This window comes from Balaenoptera borealis (assembly GCF_965194805.1).
Source record: "Balaenoptera borealis genome assembly, chromosome: 13".
In the NCBI taxonomy this organism is placed as follows: domain Eukaryota; kingdom Metazoa; phylum Chordata; class Mammalia; order Artiodactyla; family Balaenopteridae; genus Balaenoptera; species Balaenoptera borealis.
Genome location: NC_138870.1, coordinates 95,875,893 through 95,903,799, shown reverse-complemented (window position 1 = coordinate 95,903,799; position 27,907 = coordinate 95,875,893). Strand labels below are relative to the sequence as shown.

Below are 27,907 nucleotides of genomic sequence, written 5' to 3'. Positions count from 1 at the left end.
GCTGCTAGGCTTTGGGATGCAGAAGATGCCATCTCAAAGAAATACCCAAGATGGCAGATCCCATAGGGCTGTTTAAGGGAGGGATGGCAGAGAGAGGGAAGAACAGACACCACTCAGCTGTGACTGGCCGTGAAGGTTCCGGCAGACAAGCAGTAGCTCCGAACCTCACTGAGGGTGGGAGAGGCTGCCCACGACATAAACCGAAGTTTTCAGTGTGAAGAATCAGGAGACCTGGGCAGCAGAAGACAGTAGAGTCTGGAGCCAACTCTTTGCTTTTTTTTAATAACTACTTGACCTCAATCAAGTCACTTAACTCCCCAAGTCTGTTTCCTCATCAGTGAAATGGGGATCCTACTAAACCCGAGCTGGGAAGTACAGGCAGTGTATATGGATTCCTTTCAGCACAGTCCTGGCAGTAGGTGTTCAGCAGTTCCTTCCTGAAACCCAGCACTTCCACGAACATGCACGCAAATTATGGCAGGTCATTAATGCTCACAGGATTCTTGTGAGATGCAGATAAGATACTGAATATGAAAATGTCCTATATACTGTATAATGCTTTATGAATCCAGGGATTAAATAATTCAAACACCAATAATGAATGCATCAGGAGAAAGTATCTCATGACAAATGGGAAATTACATATTGTTGCCCTTGTCCACAGATGCTCCCCAACAATAATGAGATGACAAATCTGACTCTAAAGAAGATCCTTTATTGAGACCTATTTAAAAGATTTCACCCCCTGATTTAAATAAACTTCAACTCAGTTGACTGGCCGATGGCTGAGCTAGGTAAAGGCTTCATGGTGGCAAAAACACTCCCCACCTATGATGACATCAAAATAGGTCCCTGCGTAGTAGTGTCAAGTATGAATATACTCAGGGTCTCTGTCCCATCTTCTTCAGGGTTCGATTAAGCTGGAAGAGAAAGAAAAGCAAAGTCAGATATGGCTTTTTTTTTTTTTTAATTTATTTGTTTGTTTGTTTTTGGCTGTGTTGGGTCTTCACTGCTGCACGCGGGCTTTCTCTAGTTGTGGTGAGCAGGGGCTACTCTTCGTTGCGGCGCGCAGGCTTCTCATTGCAGTGGCTTCTCTTGTTGCAGAGCACGGGCTCTAGGCACGCAGGCTTCAGTAGTCGTGGCACATGGGCTCAGTAGTTGTGGCTTGCGGGCTCTTGAGCGCAGGTTCAGTAGTTGTGGCGCACGGGCTTAGCTACTCTACGGCATGTGGGATTTTCCCGGGCCAGGGCTCGAACCCGTGTCCCTTGCATTGGCAGGCAGATTCTTAACCACTGTGCCACCAGGGAAGCCCAGTCAGATATGGCTTTTTCACCAAACCTTTTCCTACAGTGTGCACGATCGCCAGGCCAGGCCGCCCCTCTGACATGAGCATGAGTTATCTACTATCATGTGTAAATGCACGGTTAGGTCCTCCACCTGACATTCTTATGGTGTCACACAATTCATGCAGCTTGTTCTATCTGCCCTTCACACTCAACAAACACACATCCCATACTGCTCTGCCCATTTTATAGACAGGAAAGGGACTCAGGGTGGCTAGACTTGCCAGGGCTGTATTATTATCCTGCAGGAGGAGTCTGGTAGCATGGACCACAGCACAGCAGTGACCTCTGCTGGGGGACTCAAAGCACCAAGACGCAGTGGCTCTAGCTATGCCCACAAAAAGTGACCCACAAGACCTCTCCAAGGGCAGGATGTGGAATGCACCAAGTCTGTCAGAACAGAGCTTCATGGTCTCAGCCTGCAGAAACTGGCCAGACCTGTCTAAGTCAGAGAGTAACTGCCAAATGGTGAGGGATGGGTAAGAGCAGGCAGTGAATCCACCCATATTAGGAAATACCAGGGAGGGAGAAGAGAGCTGGCCACCCGCAGCGGGAGATCTTGGAAAGAGATGCTCCAGAGAAGGCTGACACAGCAACTCCTACAGGCCCAACCCCACTCCCCAAACCCCAAGCAGCCAGTCAGTCTAGCTCAGAAACTTAAAGGGCCAATTTCAGGCTTTCTTGAAAACAGAAATGAGAAATAAAAAATTTATAACTCCCCACCCAGTTCCTAACCTCTGTCCCCAGCTCACATACCACTCTCTCAGACCTCTCACCTCTTCAAATTTGTGAATCTGCCGGATGAAGAAATCCCCATAGCGCCTGGCCACCTTGGTGTCTGCGATGTGGATCATGTCCTATGAGAAAAGCAGCCAGACAGGAGCAGTGAGGGAGAGCCACTTACGGACCTGCATACAGCAGTGATGCTAAGTGCCAGATAAACCCCTGTGGAAGAGCATTACCAGTCAGTAGCAACTCTTTCTTCTTAGATGGCTGATTTTTATTTTCTTCTTGTTAATTCATTTATTTTATTTTCTAGTCTTTTTAACAAACATGTATCTTTTGGCAGTAGTAACATTTAAAATAGCACTTTATTCTTATACACTGTTTATGAGTATAAAGTTGCAAATTAGTCTAGATTTTAAATTGTTTTTTAGCTCAAAATATTTTGTTGAGCACCATTTTACTTGTAAATTATGACATAATCTAGGTTAAGACCCAAGAACTTTCTGAATCTCTTTGATAGGATTTTTTCAGGTCAAGGATGAAAAAAGTCAAAAAAAAAATAGAAAGTATTTTGCCAAAGACAAACCTGAACCAATAAGGAACAATAATAAAAACATGCAATTAAAAACATTTTCATGTAGGAAATTTAAATCATATTATTAATTTAACCTGAATATAACCTCACAGCAAAATTTTATTTGTAATAACCAAGTTGCTAAATATTGGGAGAAGTGTTTTATTAAAGACCATCCAGATGGTTGGGACCAGTTCAGCTGGGTCACTAAAAGGGATGGAGGGATGGAGCAAATGACTGATATTGCCAAAGAACGTGTACATGTCAGGCATTGGGAATAAATTTAAAAAGGACTTTAGCTAGCTGATGTGATACTGCAGGGGATAGACAGTTCTGATATTTAAAAACATGACTTAAAAACAACACTGAAAAACTTCCATTACAGACATGTTTCTGCTTTTGGTGAGTCTGTTCATGGCAGGGACAGCCAAGTTCTGCCAAACACGAAGCCTTCAAAAAGCCATGAAGTCTAAAATGAGAGGATCTGGTTTAGCAAGATGAGCTTCCAAAAACAAACTACCCCAACTGGCCAAGCAATCCCGCAACTAGGTATATATACCCAAGAGAATACTGTTCACACAAAACTTGTACACAAAAATTCACAGCAGCATTATCCATAACAGCCAAAAAGTGAAAACAGCTCAACTGTCCACGAACTAATGAACAGATAAACAAAGTGTGGTGTACCCAAACAGTGGAATATTATTCGGCCGTAAAAAGGAATAAAGTACTGATACCTGCTACAACCTGGATTAAACTTGAAAAGATGCTCAATAAAAGAAATCAAACGCAAAAAGCCACATACTTCATGATTCCATTTTTAGAAAATATCAAGAATAGACAAATCCACAGAGACAGAAAGAAGATCACTGATTTGCCAGGGATGGGGGTGGAAAGGTGGAATGGGGAATGCTGCTAATGGGCAGGGATTTCTTTTTGGGATGACGGAAATGCTGTGGAATTAGATAGCAGAGATGGTTGTACAACATGGTGAGTACACTAATAATCATAGAATTATACCCTTTAAAGTGGTGAAGTTTGTTATGCAAATTTTATCATTAAAAACTGTCAGCCAGGGCTTCCCTGGTGGCGCAGTGGTTGAGAATCTGCCTGCCAATGCAGGGGACACGGGTTCGAGCCCTGGTCCGGGAAGATCCCACGTGCCGCGGAGCAACTGGGCCCGTGAGCCACAACTACTGAGCCTGCACGTCTGGAGCCTGTGCTCCGCAACAAGAGAGGCAGTAACAGTGAGAGGCCCACGCACTGCGATGAAGAGTGGCCCCCGCTCACCACAACTAGAGAAAGCCCTCGCACAGAAACGAAGACCCAACACAGCCAAAAATAAATTAATTAATTAATTAATTTAAAAAACAAAACTGTCAGCCAAATATAAATTAAAAAAATTAATTTTTATTGGAGTATAGTTGATTTACAATGTTGTGAAAAAAGAGTATTTAAATTAAATAAATAAAAAGTAGTTGTTAGCAATGGATAAACACAAACATATGTATGGTATAGGTCTTGTGAGGTTATTTGTCTCTTAGGGTTGTGTATCCCTAAGAGATGTTGTATACATATGTGTGTACTGCAGACCAACATCTTTCTGAAAGCAACCAAAAATGTAGGATATTTTTAAAAATTGCCTCATAGGCGCTTCCCTGGTGGTGCAGTGGTTAAGAATCTGCCTCCCAGTGCAGAGGACACGGGTTTGAGCCCTGGTTCGGGAAGATCCCACATGCTGCAGAGCAACTAAGCCTGTGCACCACAACAAAGAGCAGCCCCCACTCACCGCAACTAGAGAAAGCCTGCGCGCAGCAAGGAAGACCCAACACAGCCAAAAAAACCCAAAAAACAAAAACCCCAAAAAAACACCGTATGTGTACTGTTCAATAGCCAAAAACCACCCAAATGTCCACCAGTAGAAGAATGGAAACACCGTGGTCAGTAACTGCAGTAGAAGTTGGACCATCACACATCACAGAACAATAAGCATGACTGACCTACTGCTACATATGACAACGGTGGATGGTGATCCTGTCAAATATAATGTTGAGCAAGAAGCTGGACAGAAAATGGCACATACTGCATAATCCCATTATATCAAGTTCAAAGCCAGGCAGCACCAATCTAGGGTGGTACAAGTCAGGACAATGGCTTCCCACCCACTAAAGTACTTCCAGCAGTCTACTAAGCACCCTCCCCCCTTCTTCTCCAACCTCATCTCCCACCACAACCTCCTCTCAGGCCACTCCAGCCGCACTGCAGCTGTCTGGGCTCGCTCCTGCCTCAGGGCCTTTGCTCTAACTGCTCCCTCCACCTGCAATGCTCTTCCTCCAGATATCTGCTCGCTAATTTCCACACCTCCTTCAAGTCTTAGCTTCAGTTTCACTTTCTCAACAAAGTCTACCCTGAGCACCTTACTTAATACTGCAGCCTGTGCCTTCCACCACCATTACCCCAACTTACTCCATGGCACGTGGCACGTGGCAACTTCCAAACTACTACATGCTTTGCTTAATTATAACGCTTTTTGTCTATTTTTTTAACACTAGAATACCAGCACAAGGGCAAAAATCTTTGTTGATTTTGTTCAATGATGTGTCCCAGATGCCCAGAACAGTGGGTGCCTTAGAACCTAGCCCAAGCGGCAGTCATACCTTATCGATGTAGAAGTCGACCTCAGAGGCTGACTGAAATTCGCCATCGAGGGCAGAGATGCCACTGGTCCACACCAGGTTCTTCATTTTGTGTTTGAAGACAAGAAGCTGGATTCGGAACTCCTGCTCAGTGAGGTCCAGGAAGCCGGCCAGCTTGGCCACAGGCATGGTGGTGTAGAGCTTGAGGAAGCTGCGGATGGTTGAGAGTTGGGCCTGCTGCTGCACCTCATCAGAAAACACCTTCAGCTGCTGTAAGAAGGGCTCCTTGTGGTAATTGGGGTGTACGTTGTCATAGTTGGGCACTACAGGTGACAGGAATTTGGGGCAGGAGTAGCTGAAAAGTTCCTCGTAGACCTGTGGGTCACCTTTCTGCATGCGTAGCATCTTGTCCCCATATTTCTCCCGCAGCTGGAGGTGAATGCTCTCATCGATACGCATGGGGTACATGGTGAGGGCGATGGCCAGCAGGGCGTGCATCTGCTCATTCTGCTTGTTAATCTGGGGGTGGGGGGAGAGATCGGTGCAGGGTCAAGTGAATGGATTTTCTGAGGTCCCCACCATCCTCCCAAGTACACTCTGTACAGACCTTCTGACCTCTCCCTTTGTCTTACACCCTTCAGCTAACTTTCCCAATGTCTCCTCCAATCCTCCCTCTAGCTCTACAGAACTTCTGGCCTAGTTCCAGGTCCTCTGTAGTTGTTTCCTGGATTCTTTACTGGTACCTTTGTCTCGGTCTCACCAGTCCGACCTACACATCACTGGCAGGTCAATCGTTCCACACCAATTATGATCAATTCACCCAGAAATCTTTGATGGCACTTAATGCCTCCAGAATAAAGATTAAATACTTTAGCTGGGTAGTGAAGGTTATCCCAGACTCTAATACCCCAATCTGGCTGTTCTCCTGCCTTCTAGCCAAAATGATTTATTGTGCTACTACATGACCATACTTCCAAGTCTCAACACCTTTGCTCTGCTTAGAAACCTGCTCCCAATTCTATGCATGTTTTGAATCTACCCTCCTCCAGGCAAACTGCTTGAGGGCAGTACCCACATCTAACTGATTTTAAACACCCACAGCCCAGTGAACACTCTAGGCACTACTGGGGAATAAAAGTGAAACAAAAGATACTGTCCTTATCATCAGGGTGTTAATGATCTGAAGTAACAGGTGTAACAAAGAAAACACGTAGAGTAGGCTAGCCATTAAAAAATCATCCTATTGAAAAAGCATATAAAATAGCAAAATTTTTGAAGGCGTTTACCCAAAAACTGTTGGCATAGGTGTGTCAGCTGGTCAGAGGCCTCCTTACCATCTCATATTTGTACGTGGTCCTCTGGAACATGCTCTTGGTCCTCTGGATGTAGAGAAGGATGTTGGCAAAGACCCGGATAGCATCCTGGTATCGACGCATCATCAAATATGCAAAACCGACATAATAGTATGTGGTAACCTGGCACTCGGGCACACGAGAATACATGCTCTGTGGAAGGAGGCAGAAGCAGCATCCATGAATCTCAAGACCAATTCATCCCAGGTAGGATCTGAAAGTTTCTGGGGCCTAGTGTCAGCTGAGGTGGAAGCACTGAGAGCTCCCTGCAGATGCCCTGAACTCCCCAGAGGAATGCTGGCTCTGAAGTCAGAGGCTCTGAGTGCAGATCGTACCACTTACTGATTATGTGACCTGAGGACTCCATTTTCTCGGCTGTAAAAGAAAAGGACTGGACCAGGTAACCCTAAAATTTCTTTCAGCTCTAAAATCATCTACACCTCACTTTCACATTCTTTCTTGCTTTCTACTCCTTGCTTTTCCAAATAAGCCCTATAAGAGAAAGGACAGACAAGATACACACACGTCAAACAAAAACGTACCAAGTTTCTGTGGCTAGGAAAACAACCACTGCTAACGTATCATTACCTGTGGCACTTTAGAACTAAGTAAGTCTTTCATTAATTCTTCAGTGAAAGTTGAAAAGTAAAAATCTGCCAGCATCAGTCTGGTTTGAAAATAGAATCCAAAGACTGCTGAATATTTTAAGTGTTGTTAAGCACCAAAGAGAAACCACCTGGTCCAGGTTCAGATTTTCCCTGCAGTGGTTTTCCCAGTTCTTGTCTCAATTTTCCACTGACCTGGGGAGGAATCCTCTTTTATTCTCCGTGAAATCTGTCCTAATAATAGATCAGAGTCTCTCTTGAAGCAGACAGACTTTCTGGCTCTGGGAAGGTGGGCCTGAGGAAACAGGGAATGAATTACCTTCTTATTCAGTTCGATGTTCTCCAGCACCTTGATGGCCTGGTAGTAATCCCCCAACAGGGAGTGCAGACGCAGAAGCCCCACCAGGCTGAAGTAGCCAAGCATCTTGTACAGGGAGTGCCGTCCATACTCCCCAGCCACACTCTCAGGGTCACCTGAGAAAGACACACAGACACTGTGAGCACTTCAGCAGAGGCAGTGGAAGGAGGGCAAGCCTGACCCTTGAAGTTTACCCTCAGTAAACTCTTCATCTACTGCCAGTCTCTAAAGCTTCCTGCAATAGGGAATAACTGCCTTCGAAGGAATACCAAGAAACATCATGCCTGGCCTTATGCTAAGCTTACATTTCTAAGTCACCTAAGGGGTGTGGCAGGCCCCCCCAACCATACACACCTGAGAATATGAGAGGACCCCTCTCATCAATAAGAGTTACTCGGCAAGGCCCCTCCTTTCAGGAAGTCCATGAGATCAAAGCTATCTTCCTAATAACACTATTTAGGTGTGTTCCTATTTATCTTCCTAAGATACTATTTGCCTTTGTCACTGAGTTGACATTTGCACTGATGGTGCAAAAACAACGCGGGTAAAACTACAGACAACTTAGCATCAATTGGATAGTGGCACCATACTCTACTGTCATCACTGTATTCTTTACCACCACTCACCTGCAATAAAAGAACCAGCCACTTTCTTTTCCCCACAAAACCCCATTTTTACTTGAAAAAATAACTGATACACAGACTATGAATAGAGACATGGGTATTTTCTCAAAACTGAGTGCAGTGAGCCTGTTAAGATGTCAATGAAAACAACTGGCAGTGTTGGCTGCCAATGAAAACTTGAGCTTTTAAGTAAAAATTAGAATTTCATAACACTTCTATCTGCCACTATGAACTCAACAGCTCCCCAATGAAGACCTATCCGATAAGGTTGATGGTCAAAGTAACAGATGTGGTTTTAAAAAACTGTATAATTGGGACTTCCCTGGTGGTCCAGTGGGTAAGACTCCGAGCTCCCAATGCAGGGGGCCCAGGTTCAATCCCCGGTCGGGGAACTAGATCCTGCATGCATGCCGCAATTAAGAGTTCGCATGCCGCAACTAAGACCTGGCACAGCCTAAATAATTAAAACAACAACAACAACAAAAAACCCCAAAAAACTATACAATAAAATGTGTCAACTTTCAGAAAATCTTGATAGCTCAATGAATCAGTATTTTTCAAAATCATGCATGGGTAAAAAAATTCATGCAAGCTGCAGGATAAACCAATAAACTTTAATGTAACAAAGTGTAAGTTCACTGATAAGGCTTCAGATTCCACACTGCAACTAACCTGTATGAAACTACCCCCTGTCAATTTCTGATGCAGAACCAGAGAAGAGCCAGGCTACCTGTAAAGGCTATTAAGTTTCTCTTCCCTGTCCCAATTAAATCTCTGTGTGAGGCCAGATTTCCCTCAGATACTTCAACAAACAGCATATTGTCACAGACTGAGTGAAGAAGCAGGAGACTCCAGCTCTCTTCTATGAAGCCAGACATTAAAGAGGTTTGCAAAAACACCACTCTTCTCACTGTAACAAGATCTGTATATAGATAAACCTTGTGATTCTTAATCTTTTAAGACTGTAAAGTGGTCCTCACACCAAAAAGTTTGAGAAGTGCTTATCTAAACAAAGGCCCTGGAGAGGCAGTAGAAGTGTTTACCAATGCAGCTCTCAGGAAGTGCTTGTTCAGTCTATTGGCCAACAGACTGCCAAACCCAGCAGCCCCCAGATCAGCCCTCGGCTCCTGTTCACACCCAAATACCAAAGAGGAGCAGCCCATCACTCCTCCGCACTACCCGCAGCCTCTACTCAGGACGCGCAGATGGCAGGCAGCACTCACCTCCACTTGTGTACACCTCTAGCTGTCGGTTGATGTTGGACTTGTCTACTAGGGAGTGAAGGACATTGAGGACACTGTGAACATTCCAGATTTTGGGATTGGAACGAAGGAAGTCGATCTCCTCCTCTGACTTCTTGGCAGTCTTACAGCGGTACTGACTAAACGACTGAAACTGTTGAGGAAAAAGGGAAACGTGCAGCAGCGGCGTTAACGCCAAAGGGACAGCACAAGCACACAACACGCTACTGCTACCACTTCTCCCGCTACACCAGTCTGTGCACTACTGGTTCTTTCAAAGCCATCTTTGATTAAGCTGTGGATTTGTTCATTACTATGTTACTTATTCCACAGCTAAGTAAAAAGCTCTAAAATGGGAAGTAATTTGTGGAAAAAAACATTCAATTTGGAGTCAAACATAGTCTAAAGTTACTTAATGTCTCTGGGCGTTACAGTGCCGTCAGCCTGGCCACCAGAATCAGGTGGCTTACAACAGATCTACTCATACATGGTAGAGACGGGGCAGGTACCTGCATGTGTGTGTCTTCCCTTCCAGAGGTGACCATCAGTTCACCTGTGACAGGAACCCAGTCTGAGTCACCCCTGTCCCAACCACAGAGCCTGGCCAAGTGTAAGGCACACACAGGGTACATACCACAGCTATTTGTTTGGGGCAGGGGTTCTATCTGGGACCAGCACTGGGCTGGCTCCATCTGTCACCCAGAGACTAGCACAGGAGACCTAGTTACTGTCAGAATTAAAAGCTCCCTGGTTGATTTCTGGTGCACACACAGGTTTGGAAACCAGGGACCTAGAATCTAGGTTCTGGATGACCTAAGATTACTTTTCAACTCTAAGATATCATCTTCCTCCAAGAGTGCAGGAGAAAACGTTTCCAAATTTACAATGAACAAATAGTATCGGGGCTTCCCTGGTGGCGCAGTGGTTAAGAATCCACCTGCCAATGCAAAGGACACAGGTTCGATCCCTTGCCTGGGAAGATCCCACATGCCACGGAGCAACTAAGCCCATGGGCCACAACTACTGAGCCCACGCTCCACAAAGAGAAGCCACCGCAATGAGAAGCCCACGTATCGCAACGAAGAGTAGCACCCGCTCGCCGCAACTAGAGAAAGCCCACACGCAGCAACAAAGACCCAACACAGCCAAAGATAAAAGTAAATTTATAAAAAAAAAAACAAAGAATAGTATCCAGAATACAGAAGGAATTCTCAAAAGCCAAAAAGAACAAGATCATCCAACAGAAAAATGGGCAAAGGATACTGATGATCACTTCGAAGAAAAACAGGATTGGTCAATTAGCAGGGAAAATGCTCAATCTCTTCAGAGAAATGTAAATTAAAATGATTACCATTTCTTTCCTATCAAACTGACAAAAATTAGATCGATACCATCCGGTACAGAAACTTGCTCTCAAATGCTGCTGGTAGTAGTATAATTTGACACAGCATTTAAGGAGGGCAGTAATTACTATTTATTAAAATCCAAAGTGACAAAATGTTCTATATCTTAATTGTGGTGGTGTATACATTTGTCAAATCTCATCAACGGTACACTTAAAATTGGTACACTTTATTGCATGCAAATTGTGACTCTACATATCTGACTTAAAAAAATTTTAAAAGCAAATATCCTTCAGACAACAATTCTACTTATAATCATCCCTAGAAATAGACTTTATCTGTAACACATACACCAGAAGAGTGGTACACCATGTACGTGGCACAAAAGAACAAGGCAGGTCTCTATATGATGACTATCTTTCCAGACAGTAATTGATGCCTCTGCAAAGGCAAGGAAGGAAGACTTTCACTTTATCTGCAGTTAAAAAAAAAAAATCTCAACAATAGCAACACATTCATATATTACTGCATCAATACAAATAAATGAAAGACTGGTGGGGAATACGGAGCAAAAAAAAAAAAAAATTTTTTTTTTTAAATTTTAAAGAAGACTAAAAACAACAAGAATAAAGAAGAGAGCGGTGGGGAAGAGCCCCTCACCCCATGCAGTTTAACTGGTGTTTTCTTCTTAAGCGGTTTACAGTGCTCTCACTTTTCACAAAGACTGGCTGGAGGAATCACACCTGGCCCACACTGGCCAGTCTTTGTTAGAAGCAAGAGCACTTAAACCCCTTAAGAGAATACCAGTTAAGCCCAGGGAATTAGGATTATCTTAAGATGGATGAAGAACCTTAGCACAGATGATCCTCCCTGACTTGCTGCTGGCCAACAGGACAGCCAATCTAAAATTATGCCAAATAACAAGCCAAGGAGCCAGAGAGGGCAAACAAGGCCAGTGTGGTCTGTGGCCTTCACTGCACAAAGGCACTGAAGCCTGTCTTGAGCAGGAAGCCTCTTTCTCAAAGAGCCCTAGGAAGGTTTCCTCAGCTCACCAATCACAACTTATCAGCACTCTGTACTCAAAGTCTCTTTGATCCATGGGGCTCAAATAACTGCTTTATTAGGAAACTGATTTCTCCTGAAATACCTAGTAAGAGCTGTGCCATCCCTGTAAAACATGGAAAAGATGTTTTTCCAAAATCAATTATTTTATGTTTTTTAGCAACAGCACTCTGAGATAGGTAATTTTTCCCTTTTGATAAAAATGTTCCTTCATTCTGATCCAACACATACTCACATCACCATCACCACCACAATTAAGATATAGAATCTTTCTCCTGTAGGCGAGGAAAGTGAGGCTCAGGAGCTAAAGTAACACGTCATCACTACAGAGCCACCAGGTGGCAGCCCCCAGACAAGTACCCACTCCTAGCTGACTCCAAAGCCTGGAAACCTGTGTTCTTCCCGCCAGACCACCTCTCAAGGTCAGTTAAGAACATGGTGAATGTCAGGAGCTCAGTTTTCCAGACTTCTGAGTTCAGAATGGAGCTCTTAGACCTCACTGATTCAAAAAACCACAACATGGAGGCCACTTCCACAGGGTATTTCACACTACCCTAGGGTGACTATATACCATGATCTTTTTAACAACACAAACAATGGTAACAGCCGCTCCTTGTCTGGACCAGTTATTTCAAATTAGGCCAAGGCTGACCAGATACCTGGTAGATGAACTCATCGATGATATCCCAGAGCCACTGGTTGGGGAGTTCAAGGGGAGCAGGACCATCAGCATCTGGGAAGAGACCACAGAAGAGTCAGACTCCATCAATGACTATGCCCATTCCGTAAGGCTGCAGAATGCATTCTGTAATTTCTCTCTTAAGAGGACTATGAACCACAAGACTTCCCCCTCTTCCCACCTGCACATTAAAATCCTGCTAAAGAGAGCTGAAGGCCAATACGAGGTCTCATCATAACCTCAGACTCACTGAGAATGTAGTTGAAGAGATTGCAGTAGTTGTAATAGGATTCAAACCTCTGCTCCAAGGAGGGTCCCCCCTGTAAAGAAAGCAGAGAAAGGAGGACACATTTAATCTAAATGCGTTCTACTCATGGCCTGCCACTGACAATTGAAAACAATTACAGCTGATCCTTGAAAACACAGGGGTTAGGGGCACCAACCCTCCAGAGTCAAAAATCTGTGTATAATGTATCGTTGACCCTCCACATCTGCAGATTTAACCAATGGTGGATCCTATAATACTATAAATATTTATTGAAAATATCTGCAAATAAGTGGACCCGCATAGCGCCAACCCGTATTGTTCAAGGGTCAACTATACATGAGAATTGACGTCGGCTCTCCCCTTCTTAGCATGTAAGAGCACTCAAGTGACAGGGAAGATAGTTAAGTGCTACAGCAGTTCAAAGGGGCACTGAATACCTGACGCCAATGGTCAAGTTTTATGCCAAACACTTTAACTGACCATTAAAGATCAGGCATATAGATCTGGCAAGGCAGAGGAGTGAGGGGAAGGTGTTTCAGGAAAAACAGGACTAATGAAGGCAAAGAAGTAAAATCGGGGTGCTTGAAGGTTAGGGAGCAAGGCAGACAATGCTACACTGGGCTACACTGGGCCAGAAATGCAGAGGTCTTACAGTGCCAAACAAGAATTAAGCCAGGGGGTCAGCAAATCCACCATCACCTGTTTTTGTAAATAAGAACCTTAACCGGAACACAGCCGTGTGTACTCACTGTCCATGGCTGCTACAAAGCTGAATAGGTTCGACAGAGACCATTACAGCCCTCAAAGCCTAGAATACTCTCTATCTGGCCCTGTACATAGCAGGTTGCTGACCCCTGATCTAGATTTCATGTGGCTGGCAACTTAGAACCACTGAAGATTTCTGAGCTGGGGAACAACATGATGTATGGTGTATTTTGTGATGGAGTAGAAAGAACACTGCCTTGGAGTCTTAGCCCCTGAAAAATGAGATTATGAAGTGAAAGTGCCTAATACAGTAAATGCTCTTTCAATGAAAACCTCCCCCTCCAACTCCCCCCCAACATGTACGTGAAACTGCCCCATCTGGTACCTAGTGAAGAGATCACGGGGTCAACAAACTTCTGCTGAATCTTCATCTACAGACCAGAGGAAAGATCAGAGGAGGCAACCAGCCATAGTATGGGTTCTGATGCCACGTTCTGCCGAAAGCCATGTTATACAGGCTGGCTAGATTCCCAGCCCAGCCTGCAAAGTACCTGAGCCATAGCATCAATGATAGGAGAGAATCTTTACTTTCTATCAAATGAGGTAGTCAGAGAGCTCACTGGGATGCCAGAAAAACATGGCCCCCCGCATTACTCTGGCAACAAGAACTCTTTCACCTACCACCACTGATGGTGGGGGGGCTCCTGGGCCAAGGCCAGAGCTCTTGTCAGGTCAAGTCATCCTCAGGGGGATGAGAGTGAGTGTGAGAAGCTGGGAACTCTTTAGATGGAAATACCCTAAGGAGACTGCGGTGGCAGTTTCTTTCATTTACGCAGGCACATACACGCTCCAACAATTAACGTGTCAACGTGGGGGATCAGACACTGGATTAGAGCAGCGAACAAGACAAAGTCCATGCCCTGGTGGAGTTTACCCTCTAGTGGGGGAAGCAAACAAAACCCAAATAAATAAGACAATGTCAGAGAGTGATACGTGCTCTGAAGTGTCACACAGTATGGCTAGGAGCCAAGGGAAGGAGGGAAAGATGCAGGAAATGAGACTGGCAAGGAAGTCAGGGGCCAGCTCAAGCAGGACCATGACTAAGACTTGGGATTTTATTCTAAGTATGATGGGAAGTCATGGTAGGATTGTGAGGAAGGGGGTGACTTGATGAGACTATGTTTCAAAAGGATCACCATGGTTACTAGGTTGAGAATAAACTTAAGCGGGCAAGAGTGGAAACTGACACCAGGTGAGCAGTTATGCAGTCATTCAGGCAAGAGATAATAATGCCTTGAACTAGGGTAGGTATGTGTATTTTTTTGTTGTTGTTGTTTTGTTTTGTTTGACACTAAGATGGTAAGACATTATTAATACTAGTGTTTTAATTTAACTTATTAAGTAACAGATTTTTTTTTTTTTTTAAAGAAATTCACGTTCTTTTATTTATTTATTTGTGACTGTGTTGAGTCTTCGTTTCTGTGCGAGGGCTTTCTCTAGTTGCGGCAAGTGGGGACCACTCTTCATCGCGGTGCGCGGGCCTCTCACCATCGCGGCCTCTCTTGTTGCGGAGCACAGGCTCCAGACGCGCAGGCTCAGTAATTGTGGCTCACGGGCCCAGTTGCTCCGTGGCATGTGGGATCTTCCCAGACCAGGGCTCGAACCCGTGTCCCCTGCATTGGCAGGCAGATTCTCAACCACTGTGCCACCAGGGAAGCCCGGTATGTGTATTTTTTAAAGATACAATGCTGTATGCACACCTAACAGACTACAGTACAGTGTAGCATAACTTTTTTTTTTTAAAGATTTATTATTTATTTATTTATTTAAAAATAAATTTTTGGCCGTGTCGGGTCTTAGTTGTGGCACGCAGGCTTAGCTGCCCCGCGGCACGTGGGATCTTAGTTCCCCAACCAGGGATCGAACCTGCATTCCCTGCATTGTAAGGTGGATTCCTTACTGCTGGACCGCCAGGGAAGTCCCTAGCATAACTTTTATATGCACTTGGGAACCAAAAAATTCATGGGACTGGCTTTATTGTGATATGCACTTTATTGCAGTGGTCTGGAACCAAACCTGCAATACCTCCAAGGTATGCCTGTAAACAGTGTAGGTGGTATTTTAAGAGACTTAGGGCACTCTAAAATTTAGAAATCAGGAAGAAAAGAATCCAGCAAGTGCCCAAAGTTGGAAGAGTGTGGTAGAAAGAACAATGATGTCACAATAAGACAGGCCTAGCTTCAAAGAGTTTTGCCATTTACTAGCTGCATGAATTTGAGAAAAAGCAACCTCTCTGCATCTCAGTTTGCCTACTTTGCAGGATCACCATGGGGATTAGAGACATGCAGACGCGTGCCAAGTGCCTAGAATTGTGCCCGGCACACAGCGACAGTTGTATGTATTTCTCAGAGGGCAGGAGGCTCAGTGGCAATGCACTGAAGGGAAAAAGCAAGGGCACTCCAAGCGGAGGCATCCGAAGGTGCCGGGAACACACTTTTAGGATGACGTCCTGCAACCCAGTGCATGTGGTAAGTGTCATTTCATGTGGCTGGCAACTTAGAACCACTGAAGATTTCTGAGCTGGGGAACAACATGATGTATGGTGTATTTTGTGATGGAGTAGAAAGAACACTGCCTTGGAGTCTTAGCCCCTGAAAAATAGCCTCAGACCTGATAAAACTTTATCCCCTGTGGGGATAAAGAAATTAAAAGGATGGACAGGGCTTCCCTGGTGGCGCAGTGGTTGACAGTCTGCCTGCCGATGCAGGGGACACGAGTTCAAGCCCTGGTCTGGGAGGATCCCACATGCCGCGGAGCAACTGGGCCCGTGAGCCACAACTACTGAGCCTGCGCATCTGGAGCCGTGCTCCGCAACGTGAGGCCGCAACAGTGAGAGGCCCGCGCACCGCGATGAGGAGTGGCCCCCACTCGCCGCAACTGGAGAAAGCCCTCACACAGAAACGAAGACCCAAAACAGCCAAAAATAAATAAATAAATAAATAAATTTATTAACCAAAAAAAAAAAAAAAACAAAGGATGGACAGGCTATGCAGTGTTACCATTTGCCTGAAACAGACACCCAGCTTTCTGGGTTCAATCATTCCCTCCATCCTTTCTTAAAAGAAAGCTCAGAAAAGATGCCAACCACTCTTGGACACTGAACCAATATAAACTAGCAATTGTTTTCCAGGGATAAAAATGGCATAGAGTTTAAAAACTGCCAGCAACGTTTAGATACTCACACTGACTTTGGCATATATGTGCCTGTAGTATAATTCTTTGTACAGAATCAGAAAGACAGCATCTGAAAGAGATGGCAGAGGGGTGCTTTAGTAATCCACCAAACAACTGGGGTCTTCTGGCAGTTTTAGCCCTTGGTAGGAAGTAAAGCGGTAAATGTGATTTCAGAAACCAAACAACATCAAAATTCTAACACTTACACCCCAAGAATACATGCAACGAGAAAATTCATTTCCCATTTTATTCTTCCAACCTCATCTTAATCTCGTTTAGGCCCATTTCCCTTCACCATTTAGATATTTTTGCCATACAGTTGCTTAACCAGGACGTAAATACTAATGGCTCCATGGAAGGCGATATGACAGTATCAAAATTGCAAATACATGGGGATCTTTGACTTAGACATCCTATTTTAAGGAATTTGTCCTATTGATATGATGCAACCATTAAAAAGAAAGAACGGGGGGGACTTCCCTGGTGGCGCAGTGGTTAAGAATCCACCTGCCAGTGCAGGGGACACGGGTTTGAGCCCTGGTCCGTGAAGATCCCACGTGCCACGGAGCAACTAAGCCCGTGCGCCACAACTACTGAGCCTGCGCTCTAGAACCCACGAGCCACAACTACTGAGCCTGAGTGCCACAACTACTGAAGCCCGTGCGCCTAGAGCCCATGCTCTGCAACAAGAGAAGCCACTGCAATGAGAAACCCGCGCACCGCAACGAAGAGCAGCCCTCTCTCGCTGCAACTAGAGAAAGCCCGCACGCAGCAACGAAGACCCAACGCAGCCAAAAATAAATTAATTAATTTAAAAAAAAGCGGGGAGGCGGGGGGGAGCTCTTTGGATATCAATGTTGTGCAGAAGTTAACATACAGGTCTGAGACTATTATCCTTAGAAAGGCCTGCTGGTAAAGTTGGTCCTTGCTTGGCATCTGGGAACCTATATTTCAGGAGGTTTCCCACCAATCTCATAAGGGTGGTCTGCTATTCCTAAACTGTTTGTGCAAACAACATGGTTTATACTGAACACCTGCTTTCCTTCTGGAAGTCTGGAATTTCAGTACATGCTAGGCAGAGGATGTGCCTACACGACCAGCCCCCAATAAAATGCCTGGACACTGAGTCTGTAATGATCTGCTCTGGTAGCTCCATAGAAAGCCCCACAGCTGTCAAACTGAGTCCTATGAATCCTCCTAGCAAATAATCAAACCTGGGGGTGGTCTTGGGAATCCTGGAGCTGCAGAATACTCTCCAAAAATATAATAAATTTTAAAAATGGAAAGAAAAGAGCATCTATTTAGTCTTTGTAAAAAAGGAACAAGTTGGGCTTCCCTGGTGGCGCAGTGGTTGAGAGTCTGCCTGCCGGTGCAGGGGACACGGGTTCGAGCCCTGGTCTGGGAGGATCCCACATGCTGCGGAGCAACTAGGCCCGTGAGCCACAACTACTGAGCCTGCGCGTCTGGAGCCTGTGCCCCACAACAAGAGAGGCCACAACGGTGAAAGGCCCGCGCACCACGATGAAGACTGGCCCCCGCTTGCCACAACTGGAGAAAGCCCTCGCACAGAAATGAAGACCCAACACAGCCATAAATAAATAAATAAATAAATAAATTTATTAAAAAAAAAAAAAAAAAGGAACAAGTTATTCTTAATTGCTTATATATGCATAGAATATCAGAGGAAGGATAAACAAGAAAATGGTGAACACTAGATGGCTCCAGAGAGAAAAACGGACAACTTGGGATAGAAATGGGAGGGGGATTTTTATACCAAATCTTTTATACTTTGAGTCCTGTGAATCCTTACCTGTTTAAAAACATGTATTACAGGACTCCTATTGTGCTCAACATACACAATATTATATTCTTTACAGGCAAAATATTAAACAGAGCATAACGTCTGAGCAACACAGAAATACATTTAAGAATGAGTTCTAGCAAACGTATGGACACCAAGGCGGGAAAGTGGCGGGGGGTGGTGGTGGGATGAACTGGGAGATTGGGATTGACATATATACACTAATATGTATAAAATAGATAACTAATAAGAAGCTGCTGTATAAAAAATAAATTAAAAGAAAAAAAAAAAGAGTGAGTTCTAGGACTTCCCTGGAGGTCCAGTGGTTTACAGTCTGCATTCCCAATACAGGGCGCACAGGTTCAATCCCTGGTCGGCCCACAGGCCACACTGTGTGGCCAAAAAAAAAAAAAAAAAAAAAAAAAGGATGAGTTCTAAACCTGAGTAATGATGATGATGTTTAGTATTCAAAAAATGTTAGCTGTAACAAAAGAAGTGAAAGACTTGTACGTTAAAAAACTACAAAACACTGTTGAAAGAAATCAAACACCTAAATATATGGAAAGACATCCCATGTCCATGGATTAGAGAAGTTAATATTGTTAAATGGCAATACTCTCCCAAACTGATCTTCAGATCCAACATGATTTCTATCGAAATCCAAGCTGGCTTCTTTGCAGAAATTGACAAGCTGATCCTAAAATTCACATGGAAATTCAAGGGACTCAGAAGACCCAAAGCAATTTTGAAAAAGAACAACAAAGGTGGAGGACTTACACTTGCCAATTTCAAAACTTAATCCAAAGCTACAATCATTGAGACAGTGTGGTTGGTACAAGCATAAGGATAGACATAGATCAATGGAATCAAAGTGACAGTCCAGAAATAAACCTCTACGTTTACATGATAACAGATTTCGGGAAGTGTCAAGAAAATTCAATGGAAAAAGAATGTTCTTTCTGAAAATTGGTACTGTCTGGCTATCCACATGCAAAAGAATGAAGTTGGCTCTTCTTACTTCACACCATATATAAAAGACACCACCAGAAAGTGAAACGTGAGAGGAGGCCAGAGAGCCCATTCTGGAGCAACTGTAATGACCCCAAAAATTATGGAGGGAAAAGGAAGCCAGTCAAGACAAAAATCCCAATTTCAGCTTTCACCACATGTGAAACACCTCTGTCCCCTCTTCATCTATTCAGCTTTCATTCAACAAGTTACTTACTAAGGAATTTACTATGTACCAAACCCTGGGGAAATAAAATGGCGAGCAAAACAGACACAGATCGTCCTGAGCTTTCTAATGAGCCTCAGTCATAGAATCCCATCCAACACACAGGACACAAAATACTCACACCTACCGTTGCCAACCTGTGGAGCAATGGTTTCAGCCTCAGGCCAAGGTGTATTTTTGAAGAATCTTTCAGTCAACTTGGTCCAGCTGAAAATCAAGAAAAAATATTCTAGAACTCCAAAACAGGAAGGATCTGAGAAGAGACAATCCTCATATTTTATAAATAAGTACCCAAGCTCCGAAAAGGGAAGAAGTCATGGAAACAGCGCCAGGGCCAGAGCCTCCAAGTCTACAACTTTCCTCAACCCAATTCTACACCCCAGACAATCTTTCTTAATAAGGTGAAACATTTCTTTTACATCAGCTGGGCACCTACCAAGCTCTTCAGGATCATCTCCTGCCTCTGTATCATGAACTCTAGTCATATTTCACTGCTAACTGTTCCCTGACTTGAGAACTACCTTTTAGACACCCCCACCCCCTCCTTTAGCTTTCTACCTCCCCTTCCACTTCCTGGAGCACTGTGCCTCCTCCCCCTCTCCAAACATGGAAGCAAATCAGTCTGTTTGTTGCAGTCTGATGCCACAACAGCCCTCGAGCATCCAACGCAAACACTGCTGCCCAAGATGCTTCACAACCCTATTTCCTTGATGAAGTCTTTCCTGACTATCCAACTCTGACTGACCTGTCTCATTTCTAACGCCCATTACATAAGGGCAGTCCTCTCAAAACCAGAAGCAACCCCTCAGAGCTCGGCTCACCCTGTTTTGTGTTGAAAAGTTGTCCAGCACAGTTTAGAAATTAGGTTCTGGTGACAGATTGGACAGGTTCAAAACTCAGCACATCCACTTAACTAGCTATGAGATTTATCCTTTCTGTGCTTCGTTTTCTCATCTATAAAATGAGGAAAACAACAGAACCTACTTCATGGGGTTACTGTGAAGGGTAAATCACTAAATACAGAAAAAGCACTCCGAACATTGCCTGATCTATAATGATCATACATATTATTGCTATTATAATTATTGATAGTGATGGTATTATTTCAGGCCTTGTACAAGTTCTGGGCAATGACTTCAACAAAATAACATGTCCCTAGCCCCCAAAGAATCACAGAAACCCCTCGGGCACTCTCTTTACAGAGAAATGAATAAACATCACCCCTTTTTAGAGACTGCATTACTAAGCCAGTCTCACCCAGTAAGTGATCATCTCAGCCAACGGCCCATACCTGTTCTCATAGATGTCCTGAATCTCATATACCTTCTGGTCAATGACATCGCTGGAGACACGACTGGCCTGTAGCTCATACACTTTCTGGTCAATTAAGTCCGAGACAGTTTTGTGGAAATACTGGATGAAATTTTTGATCACTTCAGGGATCACCTGATAGGTCTGCTGTTCATACTGACGTTCATAAGCCAGATCCTGCTTCGGATCTCCTAGAGATTAGATATAATAAATACTTCAAATCCACATATAGGACATAACAAAAGGACAAAGCCACCCCCAAACAAAACTCAAGTCTATAAAATCGGGTATAATTCCCTTTTAAACACTCAGAAATATAAATCCTCTCCATGTCACTCCCAATCCCCATGGGCCTGTTTCCTCAGAACATTTTCCCACTACTTATTTATTTATTGAGGTTACTTATTTGCTTATTGTTTCCCGCACCAGAACCTAACGTCTATGAAAGCAAGAACCCTGTCTTGCACCTAGGTGTACCCTCAAGACCTGGAACAGTTATGCGGGGAGGGGGGGAACTGTGCGAAGAGCAGTAAGTAGTAGGCACTTAATATTTTTTGAATAAATGAATGACTGCCATTTTCTACCCATATGACCTGGTGCAAGTAACTAAACTTCCCTATCCTCAAGTTTTCTCACCTGTAGTGTTAATTTATGTCTTTATAGAACTGCTGTAAGGGGTAAATAGAATACTTCACACCAAGTACCCAGAACAACACATGGCACTTACTAAGTGCTAAATCAAACCAAGTTACTGTAACAACTCAGGAAACATCAAAAACCTTCCAAAAAAGATTTCACTTGGACTTGGTTTCAATTACTTTAATTTTTCACAACAAGATTTTCTTCTTCAGCTAATAGCTTCAACAAGGAAACCACAGTCAGGACAGGAACCCTTCCCTTCTGAGACTTTGAGGTGGACCATAAATAAGGTCTGGTTTAATAGCTCTCCTGCTGAGAGCTAGTAACTGACTCTAAACCTGGACCATCAAGACCTAGTTTTAAGCAGGTGCCCGTCAGAGCTGCTCTGAGACATCCAAAAAGGTGCCAATCCCTAGAAGCTGGCCAGGCAAACCTGTAGACTCACCTGTGTGCATATCATAGTCGCCCGAGTAAGCATAGGGATCGTAAGCAGCCTATAAACGAAAGAAACACAGACAAAACAGTCACCAACTCGTGAATCCAAAATGCTCGTTCTAGGTTCTAAGCATACAAAGGTGAATAAGACACAGTCTCGTTCTTTGAGGAACTCAGACGCCCGTGAGAAAAGGGAGAATAAACAGACAATGACAATACCGCGTTATGGCTGTAATAAGGCAGAGCAAAGCACAAGAGGCTGTGGGAATCTGCGGGGCTTAACAAGACTGAACCCAGACCATGAGAAATCAAAGTGCAGTTACAGACACACAGAATCCTATAACTAGCCTCCATTCCCGGACTTGGAAAAGGAGAGGACCAGGGAACCGGACACACGAGATGGGCGGGCCGAGACGGGCTGATCAGGAGCCGGGAGCTGCGGGTGGCAACGGCATGAGGAACGCGCAGGCGGGGAGGCCGGCTGGGGCTGGTCGCGGCCCGCAAGTGCTCCCGGAGAGGCCCGGAAACCGTCTCCCCGCGGGGCACAGCATCCAAAGAGCCCTGCCCCTGTCGCGGAGCTCAGCACACGCTCAAAACCAGATTACCTCAGACTCGTAATCGTCAGCAGGATACGACATGGCTGCAGCGCTCGCGGACCTAGCCCGGAAAGAACGGAAAAGGCGGGCCTCGCCTGCCTCTTGACGCCGGAAGTCCAGCCCCCTTCGAGGCGGCCGGGAAACCGGAAGCTCTTCCGGGGCCGCCGGAAATCTGAGGCAGCCATGTTTGGAAGGGCGAAAGCAACAAACCCATACGTTATTCCTCCTTCTTCAAATAGAGGCTCTACAAGGAAGGTGATTCTATAATACTTGCAAAAATTTAGAAATAAACACGTGAAATATTTTGGCGTAATAAAGGATGGGCAAAGTAGTTGGAACAAAAAGTAATGCCACTCAAAAGATGGCTGACAGCTTCCTCGGCCGCCCTCTCGCGTGAAGGGAAAATCGGATATGGGGGGGCCTGATCGTGGATTTAGCTGCAAGAGGTTTGCCTGCGGCAAAAAAAAAAAAAAAAGTCTTCAAACGTTCCGCCCTCAAAAGTCTAAACTTACTGGGTGTAGAAGTTGAGGCTTAGTCCAATACAGTGAAAGGGCATTGAGAAAAGGCGCCCGCCGACTTTGGACGTTAAGGTTGGAGCAGGCAAAGATGAAGCCAGCTGTGATGTGAGGAGAGAGTCGTGGGACCCACCCTCTTGTGCAGCCTTGAGCGCTGTGGGTGGTGGTGTTCGGAATCGGGCGTGGGGGTGGGTTGGGCTCCTGAGGAAACCCTAGAGTGAGGGACTGGGTTATAAAACAAAACAATACAAACCGATATGTGGGTGAAGGGCCTTAGTTTAGCCATTTAGAATAGCAGTGCCACGCCCCAACTCCTTGTACCGCGTTTTTGCTTTGCGTTCCCCCGTTGTCTGTTACCTAGAGGTGATAACCGTCATGGAACTAAGCTTAAGGACCCATCGAGACTCTTCGTCGGCGAAAGGAGGGTAACCCAGCAACGTGCTCACACGATCATATGTTTTTGTAAAATTTGCAAAAGTAATATTTTTATTGCAATCGCTTAGAACCGTTCTCTACTCCGATTTCTCCCCTGTCACACTTCCCCCTGTGTCTAGTGGCGTTTGGGATTCAGCTAAAGGAAATCCTGCTGGGAACATTTGAGTTTAGTAGGATATATTTATGTGACACTCTAACGTGAATAGTTATTGCTGGCCTTCCGTGTGTAAGATACACCTAACCCGCTGTGATCAATGAGTGTCCTCAATGAAATAAGTATTTAAGGTTAATCAGGGCACTAGAAAGCTTGAAATTACCTGAAATTACAGTTAATCTATGACAAAAATTTGATACAGTTTGCCTTCAACTTTGACAACTCTCCAAATGTTCATAACATTACTAGAAAAGAATTGCGAACTCAGAAGACATTTTTTCTAAAATATCAGTAATAAAAAATTTTTGATCTAACATGCTAGAGGAAAGACTAAATTATCTTTCCATTCTCATTGTGGAAAATGATACAAAATTGTTGTTTTATAAAGAGGTGATCAAAGTTTATGCAACCTTAAAAAGAAAAAAATATTATGGAGGTGTTCAAGAAAATTAAATTCGTTTCTGGATTTTGTGATGTTTGTGTTGTCAGCTTTTTAAAATTACAAATTGCAATTTGTAACTGCAAGATTTCTCCCACAATTTGTGTTGTGATTTCTTGTTCTAAATAAATATTCTCCTTCCTACCTAGTTTTGGTTTTGTCATTTTCTGTTCTTTATTCTTCATGTAAGCTTCAGTCACCAGAAACGTGTATCCCTTGTTTATAACCATCTAACATATATTTTATTTATTTAGGACTTTCTACCTCTTCCAGAATGCATACCCTAGCTTAGAGAATAGTAAAGGCTCCAGGAGGACCTTCCTCACTGGCTACTCTTTCTCACTTTCCTTTGTGGATTCCTCCTCTCCAATCACTAAATAGTGGACTGACCCTCTTCCCTGGGGTTGGTCCTTGGGTCTCCTCTGTTTACCTTCCCTTCCTGGGTGGCTTATCCAGTCCAGTTTAAATATCCTCCATCTGCCATTGACGCCCCACATTTCTATCTCCATCCCAGACCCCACCCATGAAGTGGACTCATGGCCCACGTGAGTACCTGAATGTTTAACAGGCCCTCAAACTTAACACTTCCAAACCAAGCTTCTGATTTTTTGCCTCAACCTTGTTCCTCTCACAGTTCTCCCCGTCTTAGTTAAGGGCAACTCCATTCTTTCAGTCCCTCAGGCCAAAGACTCAGAACCACCCTTGTCTTGAGTCTTTGTCACAGCACACACTGAATGCATCTGCCCTTGCTTGGCTCTACCTTCAAAATGTTCCCAGACTCAATTCTCACCACCTTGCCTCTATCATTCTAGTCTAAGCCACTATCACCTCATTTGTATTGTAGCAGCTTCCTCACCGTTCCTGCTTCCAGGTCTCCTTATTTGTAGAATTGCATTTGAATGGAAATTTCGGACATTGCTTGGCAGCACATTTAGTCTGCTTAGAAATCCAACTTTGACCTGAGAGCAGCTGGACCCCCATTGTAGACTATGAAATGTTTGATCACAGTGTGTTTGATTTTGCAAGTCTCCCTGGTTAATGGAAAACCAGTACTTCAAAGGGAAAGAAACTGTGGGCAGAACAAAGCTCCTGGAATAATTTTACCTGGGAGAGTTGGCTGAGAGGATTCAGCAGCTGAAAAGCTACCCTATTTCTCTTGATCTTCTTTTGCTTGGGATTTGAGGCAGGAAATTCTGACTCAGAAAAGCCATTAGTTATGTTTTATAGTCGTCCTGGGTTCTTCAGCTATGTTCACTTCAAGCCCCACTTCCCAAGAATCTCCAGTTTGTTTGCAGTTCATGTACTGTCTGGTTTGTTTCACTCTCCTGAGATGATCTCAGAAGCCTCTGCTCACTGCCTTTTGAGGCAGGAGTACGTAGGCCTTGAGAGACCAGTAGCTGAGTCTTTACAAATCAGAGCTAGAAGTGTCTTTAGGGATCATCTGGTATAGGAATCCACTAGGTAGAAAAAAACAATGAATGTTTCCTGAGTGCATGTTAAGTTGTAGCCTTCTTTCACAGAGAATATTGAAGACTGTTGTTCTTGCCTGCAAATAAATATTCACTTACTTTTCTTAAAACACAGTCCCCTCTCTCTGCAGTCTAAAAGATCAATAGATCAATTCTCAAATTGTTAAAAATATAATTGTCATGCTATATATCTTGATTGGGGTGGTAGTCACCTAAGTGTATACATTTGTCAAAAATCACCAGCCTTGTGCCCTTAATCCCCTTGTGTGGGGGGGCGGATTTTACTGTATATACATTATACCTCAATAAATTTGATTTAAAAATTATAAGTAGGGACTTCCCTGGTGGCTCAGTGGTTAAGAATCCGCCTGCCAATGCAGGGGACACGGGTTCGAGCCCTGGACCAGGAAGATCCCACATGCCACAGAGCAACTAAGCCCGTGCGCCACAACTACTGAGCCTGTGCTCTAGAGCCCGCAAGCCACAACTACTGAGCCCACGTGCCACAAGTACTGAAGCCTGCGCATCTAGAGCCTGTGCTCCGTAACAAGAGAAGCCACCACAATGAGAAGCCCGCGCACCGCAACGAAGAGTAGCCCCCACTTGCTGCAAAGAGAAAGCCCGTGCACAGCTATGAAGACCCAATGCAGCCATAAATAAATAAATTTATTTTAAAAAATTATAAGTAAAATTAACAACAAATAACTAACCAAAAAATTTTGGAACTTACACAATAGACAAAAGATTAATGCCACTAAGAGATTAAAAACGTAATTCTCCTACCAATAGAAAGTGAGCTTATTTAATCATTAATAAAGGAAACAACAGTATGACAGGACTTCCCTGGTGGCGCAGTGGTTGGGAGTCCCCCTGCCAATGCGGGGGACACGGGTTCGAGCCCTGGTCCGTGAGGATCCCACACGCCGCGGAGCAGCTGAGCCCGTGTGCCACAACTACTGAGCCTGCGAGCTGCAACTACTGAGCCCACGTGCCGCAACTAATGAAGCCCGCGCACCTAGAAGCTGTGCTCCGCAGCGGGAGAGGCCACCACAATGAGAAGCCAGTGAACCGCAGGGAAGAGTGGCCCCCGCTCGCTGCAACTGGAGAAAGCCCACGCACGGTGACGAGGACCCAACACAGCCAAAATATAAATAAATTAATTAAAAAAACAAAAAACAAAAAACAAAACAGTATAACAGAGCTGGCTTGAAAAGAATTTGAGAATAGTTAATGGGCAAAGGAATGATGAAATACAATTACTAAATTAGATCCAAATCTGTTTCCTGCCCTACAGAATAATAAAACCATAACCTTTGGGCTTATCTTCTCCACTGGACATACAAAAATTATTGCACCTTATCAGTTTCCTAAAAGCTAACTTCTAACTTTACAGATTTATAAAACATCACTGAGTCCTAGTCAATTGTTAGTCAAAGTTAAACTTCCCCAGAGAGTCAGATGTCCCTTATGTGGGTTTATTAGAAATACTCTAGCATGACATTAAGAAGTCACATAATCACTGTATGTCATGTTTTTAGATACTAAATAATTTTCCTCCACACTAGTTTTCATTACCCACATTTGATAAAGACAAGCGATATTTTAATTTCCTGTTAACTCCATTTAAGAAAAACAACGTCACTGGGAATTCCCTGGCGGTCCAGTGGTTACAACTCTGAGCTTCCACTGCAGGGGGCGTGGGTTCAATCCCTGTTCGGGGAACTAAGACCCCACAAGCCGTGTGGCGCGAAGAAAAAAAAGAAAAACAACATCACAAGTATGAAAAGTATGAGGATAAATGGCAATTGTCTTTAGGCCTCAACGTGGAGGTAACAGAGAGTGGGAGAGTGGTGGGGACTGCAGCACGCCCCATCTAAAGAGGAGAGTTGCTGCGCGGCTCCAGCCAACTGGTCCTGTACTGCCATATCTTCTCTCTCTTTTTTTTTTTTTTCGGCCATGCTGCGCGGCTTGGGGCATCTTAGTTCCCCACCAGGGACTGAACCCCGGCCCTCGGCAGTGAAAGTGCAGAGTCCTAACCACTGGACCGCCAGGGAATTCCCTCTTCTCATTTTTAAGAGAATCTGGAAATCAAAAGTTTTATGTTAAAGCTCTCAATTTTTATATGTTGGC

At 44.3% G+C, this 27,907-nt stretch overlaps 1 protein-coding gene across 3 annotated transcripts; it reads right to left on the bottom strand.

Moving 5' to 3' along the window:
* Positions 1-695: 695 nt before the first annotated feature.
* Positions 696-22,889, bottom strand: EIF3L (eukaryotic translation initiation factor 3 subunit L). Of its 3 annotated transcripts, XM_082350826.1 has the most exons (13): positions 22,775-22,889; positions 22,180-22,228; positions 21,076-21,286; positions 19,912-19,991; positions 16,758-16,819; positions 12,793-12,862; positions 12,523-12,596; positions 9,441-9,612; positions 7,556-7,710; positions 6,614-6,784; positions 5,301-5,798; positions 2,120-2,200; positions 696-920 (listed from the first exon to the last, which is right to left on the bottom strand). In XM_082350826.1, the coding sequence occupies exons 1-13, from the start codon at positions 22,805-22,807 to the stop codon at positions 882-884; spliced, it is 1,695 nt and encodes a 564-aa protein (XP_082206952.1). In that variant the 5' UTR covers positions 22,808-22,889; the 3' UTR covers positions 696-881. The 3 variants fall into 3 exon arrangements, with proteins under 3 accessions (XP_082206952.1, XP_082206951.1, XP_082206953.1); XM_082350825.1 differs by lacking the exon at positions 2,120-2,200 and having other exon boundaries at positions 22,775-22,888; XM_082350827.1 differs by lacking the exons at positions 19,912-19,991; positions 22,180-22,228; positions 22,775-22,889 and having other exon boundaries at positions 735-920; positions 21,076-21,283.
* Positions 22,890-27,907: the final 5,018 nt, after the last annotated feature.